Below are 9,052 nucleotides of genomic sequence, written 5' to 3'. Positions count from 1 at the left end.
TTTTGACCCAATAAATTGTTGAAGCATGTAAAATGAATAAAATTAAGGAAAAAGTTTTATTGGGAGTAAACCGTAAGAAATCCTGCTTCGACCCAAGAATGAAAGTTTCTCAGAATAATGTTTTACATTTTGTGAAATTTTTTGAGAATTTGCTGGGTAATTTTTTTTCTCGCCGGAAAACGCCCACCTAATCGCCGGATTCCATGGACCGGAATTTTTTCACCTGAGCTTAAGATAAAAGTTGAATATATTATAGCATATGTTGATGGGAAAGATGCATGATTAATTCACCCCCCTTAATTAACAAACACTGCCTTCTTTAATTTTTTTTTTTTAAAAAAAAAAACTGCCTTAAAAGCACAAGTCCAACTCCTTCACACATCAGTTTTGATGACTAGGAATATACAGACAAGCTGTCAAGAAACAAAGATTCAATTAGGTTTAGCTCAACAAATGTACTAATTGTGCACTCTCTGGCTTATATCTTACAAGTATATTCAGAGATTATTCCTTTCTAGCTCCAAAACCTTTCCCCAGCCTTGAAGTAATAATTTCAGAGGCAGTTGCAGTCATCAAGTTGCCAGTATCAGACATGTAGTAGTAGTTATAATTAATTCTGGTCACCAGATCAGCCAAATGAGGGAAGTGCCTCACGTTTAGTTTGAAAGATAATATCTGCATGTTCACACACAAAAGAAAAAAAACAGTTACTTTCATATACAAATCTTTCTTTAATGCACAACTGCTATGGATTTGTATACAATACATGGCAGTTTCATAATCAATCCATTAGACAATGAGCCCTGTAAAGCTCGTCCATAAGGACTACATTTCAACGAAACTCCAAGTTCGGGAGCTAGATCTCACCAAATCAAGTTCAAAGCCCAAAAGTCAAAATTTGGCCAAAAACAAGGGCCAAATATATCCCTTTTGTCTCATTCAATGAAAAACAGAACACATAAAGATGTACGAAACAAGATCAACTATCAGAAGGTAAGAAAAAGAGAGAGAGAAGACTACTCTGAGGAGAAAAGCTATGCAATCATCGAACTCTTTCTCAATCTTATCCACTTTCATTTCACATCGGGCCTTTGTTGCAGAATTTGCTCCGCCATTAATTAACGTTTGCTGGGTGGGGTAGAAGTCCAGTGCTAATTCGAGGATCTTGTTGATTCGACTTGCAATCAAGCCACACTGAAATCAATTAAATATACAAGGTGTTACCGAGTCTTCTTCCAAAAGATAAAGAGTTAAAAGGAAGGCTCAATTATTTCAATATAACAAACTCAAAAGTCTCAATGAACCACCAGCTTATCTGGAACGATAAAGCATTGCCTCTGAATTGATAATAAATAGGCTTCATGCACTTCAATGACCTCATCTAGAGATCCTGCTTTTGCCATACCTTCACAAAGTTCGTGCCATGCGCTGTGATATACCTGCTTAAAAGTCCTAGTCAGAGACCTAATAAGCTTATACCAGAAGACTAAAAGCAGCAAAAAGGATCCTCCTCACTGAAATCCATAACGTCAATTACATTATATTATAAATATGCCAGGACTAATGTCCATGTCCAGTGAAAATTCATAATAGTCACCAGGTTGTCCATGAAAGTAATTTTCATCTTTAATGTTGATGTAATTCTTACCCTGTCCATCACATACTGGTGGAATGCATCCACAAAATGGAGGAGTTTCTGCTCTACTAAACAGTGATGCTTGTGGATACTTCTCGCGGTTCCTCTACCCTACCACAATAAGAAGAGAAATTAAATTATAATTTCCAAAAAACAAAGATTGTAATGGTTAAATTTTCTTGGACCCTGAAAGAGGTGGGCCAAATGCACCAAAACTCAAATCTAAAATTATATCAGGCTTCTCTCTTGAAGGGTGTGCTAGATTCCAGAACGGCCTAACCCCATTTTAGTTAGCCAACTCCATCAATTTATACACTGCTCCTTCCTTTCGTTTTGAACCAATGTGGAACTCACACCCCACCCCCACCCTCCCCCCCAACATCCCCTCCAAGCCTAGTCGAGCCAAATATATGAAAGGCACCTCTCTTAGTTCATCCTATGTCAAATATATCTACGGTTAACTCAATCTCAAGTCTTGGAACTTGAATAGGAAGACAAATAAACCAGAAAATGATCCCGGGTCAGTTGGTGTATAACCTTTGACCACTCTAATATCATATTAAAAGAATCACTCAACCTAAAGCTTAAGTTTACAGTTGTTGGTAAGGATTCCAAGAAAACAATAACATCTCTAATACACCAGTACAGTTGAATGTCCATTGAATTTAAGTATGAATAACAACAAATCTATCTTACTATTTTATAAGATTTGAAATAATCAAATTTTGAACACTGATTAAAAGATTTAGGTTTTAGCATTTAGAATTTACAGTTAAAATTTGTAGTTTAGGATTTAGTATTAATTTAGGGTTAAGATTTAGAGTTCAGAGTTTAGGGTTTATGATTTTGTTTAATAACTCTGTTTACAAATAATGATGGTAAGAAAAATTTATGTTTCAAGAGTGATATGATAGGTTTAAATTATAGAGTAAAATATGAAAAAGGATGAAGTATTAGTAACAAAGAAAAATATGTAAAACTAAAACATAGTATATATTTGGCAAAAAGCATCTTGAGGCCCCGATCTTTTAACTCTTTGGTCCATTAAGTCCCTGATCTTTTATTTGGACATATTAAGTCTCTGATTACTTATTTTTGGTTGTCTTAACCCCTTCACTAACAGAATTAATAACTGTGATGGAGCTGTCATTTTTTTGACAAATCAGATTACTAATCAATTGACATGTGCCAATGAGGGATCAAATTTTTTCCTCCTCTTATAGACAATGACGAGAAGGTCAACTAGTCCCAGCAACCAGCCATGCTCCAGTAGGCAGATATAGGAAGATGCATAATCTCAAGCAGAATAGCTGCAACAGCACATTGAATTAACAGTTTAGATCAACACCAAGTCTCTTTTCTATCTTTCTTTCTCCTTTTGCCTCTCATACCGATCCTCATAGACCTTTCTTCCTTTCTTTGTTTAACATCACTCTTCCCTCCTTCCTTCGACATCTCTTTACCTTCCTCTTTCTTTCTTCTTCAATCTTTATTTAAAACATACCAAAAAAAAACCCAAAAACTGATGGAGGCCATGGATAGCTTCACTCGAATTCCAAGATGGCGTTTTCCCCCTTGGAATATCTTCAAACTTAAGTAAGTTCACTCACCCACTTGTTACTGTGGCCAGAGACCACCGTTTGTAACACCGTGGACAGGTAGGAAATTGATGGCTTCTACTTTTCTATTAATTTTGACATACTAAAAACTACTTTAGTTCATTGAAGCACATTGCAATTACGTGTCCAAATATTAAACAATGCCAACAAGTGTTCATCCAACTTCTGTATTTAAATAATAAAAAAACACTCATTTTTTCCTAGTATGCATCCATGCTTTGTGTAGTTTAGCAATTTTTGTCTTATTCTGCATAAGCCTAGTTTGCAACATTGCCATTTCTACGGGTTTTACTAACTTTTTATGTAAGATCGACACCTCAACGCAGAACCATATGACAATATCAAACTACAAACAGTAGCACTCACTTATATTTGCTTTGAAATCTCATGAAACCCACACAAAATCCAATGGCTCCAAGCTTGGGAACAGAGATGTCGCGGGAAGACAGATGTCCAGAAAGAGAGCCACATAAAAGCAAACTGGTTTTTATTTTTGTGTTGATATCACGCACTTGCTTATCAGAGGGATAAGAATATTTTTGGTTTTTCTCGCCACATGTCGCTTGATTAGTGGTCTGAGTTATTAAAAAACTGACAGCCACATCACAGTTACTGATTCTGTTAATGAAGGGGTTAAGACAACTAAAAATAAATAATCAGGGGTTTAATGTCTCCAAATAAAAGAGCTTAATAGACCAAAAATTGAAAGATCTAGGGCCTTAAAATGCTTTTTGCCTATATATTTTTGCTACGTACGGCGGTAGGTGACAGGATACAACTCTCGCTGGAAGAATAGTAGCACTAATAAAATACTACTGCCTAAGTAATAGGAAAGTAAACGTTACTATCTGAGTAAATACAATATTAACCTAAATAAGATAATACTTCATAAATAAATATAATAAAACGTGTTCTGCCTAAATAATAGGAAAATTATCCCTAAACTTGAGCTCTTTTGACGGCTCTTTTCTCCATTTCCCAACGAATTGAGAATCCTCCAATAGTGATGCATGACCCTTAATATAACACAATACCCTTTTCTTCAATGTAAGGAACACACATTCTATAATAAGACAAGTTTATCTTCCCCAAACAATCATATAAATGGATGGCTAAACAATAAAGCATCTAAACAAAAATAGCTAGGGAGGAATAGAAAAGAAACCTTCCACATCCACCTCCGAACTTTATCAAGTACAAATTTGGCACGCTTGACCTTCAACAAAAACCTCATCACCTAAAATAGACATAGAACAGGTTAAATAAATAAATTAAAAAAAAAAAAAAACTGAATGACAATAGCATAAAAATGCAAGCCGAGTGAAGACAAATACCTGGTTATACTTGTTAATCGCCTCTGTATTAGCAATAAGTTCAAGCGGCCAAGTGACCTATCATATGTGCTGTTTAAGTTTAGAAGCAGAGCTAATGAACTTCAAAACAAATTCATGTCAGTTTGACCAGAAAACAGACCTTGTACGTGAATTTCAGAGAATCAAGAGAGCTGTGTGGACGACTGTTATGGGATATTGAGGCATGGGTTGGTGTGCTAGGCTGCTCATCACCATCAAAACCATGATTCTTGGAGATGGAGACAAACAAAGAATCTGGAGTGCTTAGAAGCATACTATCAGCAGAGTTCCTAATGGATTCCTGGTGTAAATTGGGGAAAACCACATATGATAATGAAATTAGGGAATGAACAATTTATAATAGCTCATATATGTCTTTTATGTGCATAAGAAGGGACTGGCAGGTACTTTTGCGCGCTCATCCTGGCAGTCAAAACCTTATCAAGTAAAATACAGCAACAAGCTCTCCATGGAGGGAGTAGAATCAGAAAGAAGAGACAACTAGTTAACAAGATTAATGGTCAAAATAGCCCCTAAAGTTGGCAGTAAGAATCAATTTAACCCAAATCAAAAATTAGGTATCAAGTCAGTCCTCAATTTGGCAAATTTTGATAAATTAGCTCAAACTTTACAAAATTAGATATTAAAACTGATTGTATTTGAGCTAATTTGTTAATGTTTGCCAACTTGAGGACTGAGTTGATACCTAAAATTCAATTTGGGTTAAATTGATCAAGGCTGCCAATCTTAGGGACGATTTTGACTCTTAATTCCAAGTTAACCACATGCAAGCTCTGGTACTTAAAACCATATAATAACTCCACCTGTAGAATCAAGTTTAGCTCAAAGTCATCATCCCATATTTCTCCCTTGTCCAGCTTACTGAAAATAATGGTCAAAAAGTGCTGCAGAAGGTCGCCTGAAGACAGAATGTAATAAACACATGTCAGTGAATTTCAGAAGTCTAATCTGACCAACACAAACCAGAATCAAATATTCAATTTACAAGAAGATACCTGAGCCTAACAAGTATATGGCACGTAAAATTGCAAGCTCATCCATCAATCTCCAATCTTTCATCAACTTGGACAATACAAGTTGGCCAATACAATCCACCTGAGAAAGAAGTGAAGTAAGTGGACATGTTATAGCACACCTATCAGGCTTTACGGCCAAAGGAAAAACTGCAAATCATCACCTAATACATTTAAGCAGTGTACCTGCTTCTTGATGTAGACACTTAGGCATTCCTGCACAATAACCAATGGAAGTGGCATCTTTCTTGGATCAATATTTTGAATCCAGCTAAGAAATCTTGATGCAAGGGTGCTATTCTTCTGAAGAGGCATGAGCTCCGACATAGAGATGTCATCCTGTTTCAAAATTGCAATGACCACTCAAAAACAGTCATCACATAATCCTTAAGAACAACAGATATAAAAATCCGATGATACCTGAAAAGAAGGAAGAATAGTTGGAAAAGGAAACAAAATTTCTAACATCCTTTTGTCATCCTGTGAACGAATAACCTCAGATTCACCAAACTGAAAACCAAAAGCATAATCGGTCCCTTTAACAGCAGAATTTAGCCTGTTCCCATGGCCGAGTAAAGCTTCTCGTAAGACCCCATCATTTAAAGATGGTAGATGCAAACTCTTAGACACGTTCAAAATTTTCCAGGAATCTTTGTGCTTATCAAGTAAACTTTGACACATAGTAAGTACTGGATTTTCAGAACAGAATGAACTTTGAAGGGGCAATTCTTCATCCGAACTCATATAAGCTTCATTAATTCCAGAAAACCCAATTCTATTGGCCATTTTATAGCGTGATGCTTTATCAATCAAGTCCTTTTTACAAATAGTCTCTAAGCATGCTGGCAGGTTTTCATCGTTTGATCTCCGCACCACTTTCCCAATTATCTCAGAAGCCAAAGTACCAACCTCAGATTTGCATGGATCTTCTTGTAAAATATATTTAGAAATGTGATCACCATGGCCTATGAGACCTGCTACAGATAAGCAGAAAATCTCAGACAAGCTTAACCCTTCTGTTCTGTGTTTCCATCCATTTAAATCAATAGTATCCTCTGATCCTACAAAATCATCAATACTTTTGCCAGATACCACCAAGGATGATATAGGAACATGGCATATCAGCTGTAATGACTTCCCTGCAGAGATAATGGACTTTGAAATGTTCTTAATAAAAAAGGGGCATGCTTGAAGATCCTTGTTGCTCTGCTCCTTTCCCTTCTCAGAAATGGACAGAGGAACATAATCATTTTCTTTCATTTCTTTCCTGTTATTTGCAAAGGGATTGACAGATATTACATGCTCAGCATCGTATTTTCGACTTTGTATTTGTCTCATTTGATAGCTCTTCTCCCAAAAGTCTGACTCGTCAACTGAGATTCCTCTATTAGCATAAAAGAACATCTATAGAAGAAGATAGGAAGTAAAGCATCACTTGATCTGGCTAACTTGACTTTCTTATAAATTTAACGCATTCAGTCTATGCACGCATAGTTATCCACCAAGAAAAAACGCATTCATCCCAAATATGACAAAAATATTAAAACTTTCCACGAAAAAACTGAAATAACGGATCAAGAAAACTAAATGTTTGGAAAAAGTAGTTGGTTGACATAATAACCTCTTTCCTAGCTGCACCTATAGATCTCTGAAACTAAATGTTCTTTGTACAATCCTAGGGTTCTTAAATGTAAATATAGCATTTTTTTTACTTTGGAACATCACAAACAGTGCATGTACAATTACCTCCTCAAAAGGATCATCAAGGGTGCCTTTGAAAAGCCAGGAATCAAGACACTCGATGCACGGTAATAAGCTTCCAACAAGAATATGAAGAACCATTAAATATGCTTCCTCCTGAAATTAGCTCAAGTTATATGCTCGGAAGAGCCATAAAAAAATAATTGCAGAACAGGGTTGAAGCCAAGCAAATAGTCACACCTCACCATCTTGGACAAGACAAACTTCATCCAGTTTCCTGTAAAGATGGTCGAGGATGTGAGCAGCAATTTCAGATGCTGGAATGTGTGAAGTACGCTCAAAATACACTTTGGGAATGGCTCCATGCACTATTTGTAACAAGCATTCAGCTCCTGAACAAAGACTAATATCAATACATTTCATCAGCAAGTTCCATGGGAAAGAAGAAACCATCGCCTATGAAACAACTTCAGCATAAGACATGACAATACCGATGTCAAAAGACTAGAATGATAAATAAAATCTACCATGTACAAGAGGATGAACAACATGCAAGTTTAAGATAGAAGTAACTGAAAAACTCTAAGGAATACAAACCTGGATAAAGAGCTTGACAATCCCAAAAGGGTGGGATTGGAATTGCAGATTTTCAGTTCTTCCTTTAAAGCAATATCTCTCAACCTCTGCAAAAGCATACTACTGAAAATAAAATTCCATTAAAAAAAAACCGTAAATAGCATCAAAAATTTAAAGATTGATCCACACACCTCAAGCCATTGAGAAACAGAAGAAGCAAAAGCCCTTAAAGTAGGCATACCATACTCCAATTTCAATCTATTGACATAAATGTGAACGATCTGTAAGCAAGTAGCAGCATACAAGAACTGATTGAGAAGATTAGAAAGGCTTGTATATGAAAGATGAGTCACATAAACCCCGTATTTGGCAACCCGAAAACTGTTCCCAATTTGGTCCCAATAGAAAAGAGAACTAGACAGGCCCTGCATCATCCGCAATGCACATCGTACAACCTCCACTTCACTGGTTTTCGTCGAGGATAAAATTGGCGTCGCATAATGCAGGCCATCGCCAAGAAGCGAAGAAGGAATTGGTTGAGCAGACATGGATATCCAAAAGAAAAGCAAATAGAATACAGAAAGTGTGGAAGGTCAGAAATTCATTAAATGCGACGACTAGATATGTTGCCGGAGAAGAAATCGAGTAAGTAAAGAAGATCAGAAGAACTAATTCGACATTGGAATCACAAAAATTTCAACTTTCTACTTGATTTTAATTGTTTTCTGTGTCCCGGTTGAGGCACTTCCGCTTGATGTTTTGAATTTGAAGTGAAGTAGAAAGCAAAGAGAGTGTATCAAACAGGGCCGTCGTCTTCCATGGCCGAGCATTGCCTCTCTATGGGGGGAAAAGTTGAAGGGCCTGCCTGATACAGTGAGAGGAAAAGGCCTAAACTTAGCCCATTACAACATTTTTGTATGAAGAACAAAGGAGATATTAGGAAAAATTACACAGATATTCATTTTTTAAAAACTATTTACAACTCTATCAAATCATAATTTTAAATTATGTCAAACCACTAAAATCAGTAGTTTTAATATAATTTAAGGATTAGAATTTATAAATTAGAAGTCTAGAATATATTTTCTAGGGTTTATGATTTATGAATTGGAGTCTAGAATTTTTAAATTATGG

The 9,052-nt window shown here is 36.1% G+C and overlaps 1 protein-coding gene across 2 annotated transcripts; it reads right to left on the bottom strand.

Annotated features, from left to right (window-relative positions):
• Positions 1-290: 290 nt before the first annotated feature.
• On the bottom strand, positions 291-8,752 carry LOC136202513 (uncharacterized). Of its 2 annotated transcripts, XM_065993188.1 has the most exons (16): positions 8,110-8,752; positions 7,940-8,025; positions 7,583-7,745; positions 7,388-7,498; positions 6,062-7,045; positions 5,828-5,980; positions 5,624-5,723; positions 5,432-5,526; positions 4,729-4,908; positions 4,590-4,646; positions 4,421-4,492; positions 1,649-1,747; positions 1,308-1,439; positions 1,021-1,194; positions 490-675; positions 291-413 (listed from the first exon to the last, which is right to left on the bottom strand). In XM_065993188.1, the coding sequence occupies exons 1-15, from the start codon at positions 8,464-8,466 to the stop codon at positions 505-507; spliced, it is 2,934 nt and encodes a 977-aa protein (XP_065849260.1). In that variant the 5' UTR covers positions 8,467-8,752; the 3' UTR covers positions 291-413; positions 490-504. The 2 variants fall into 2 exon arrangements, with proteins under 2 accessions (XP_065849260.1, XP_065849250.1); XM_065993178.1 differs by having other exon boundaries at positions 304-675.
• Between the last annotated feature and the right edge of the window lie 300 nt (positions 8,753-9,052).

Source organism: Euphorbia lathyris, chromosome 1, assembly GCF_963576675.1.
Source record: "Euphorbia lathyris chromosome 1, ddEupLath1.1, whole genome shotgun sequence".
NCBI classification, from domain to species: Eukaryota; Viridiplantae; Streptophyta; class Magnoliopsida; order Malpighiales; family Euphorbiaceae; genus Euphorbia; species Euphorbia lathyris.
The sequence above is the reverse complement of the archived record's forward strand: the minus strand, read 5'-3'. Positions and strand labels throughout refer to the sequence as shown.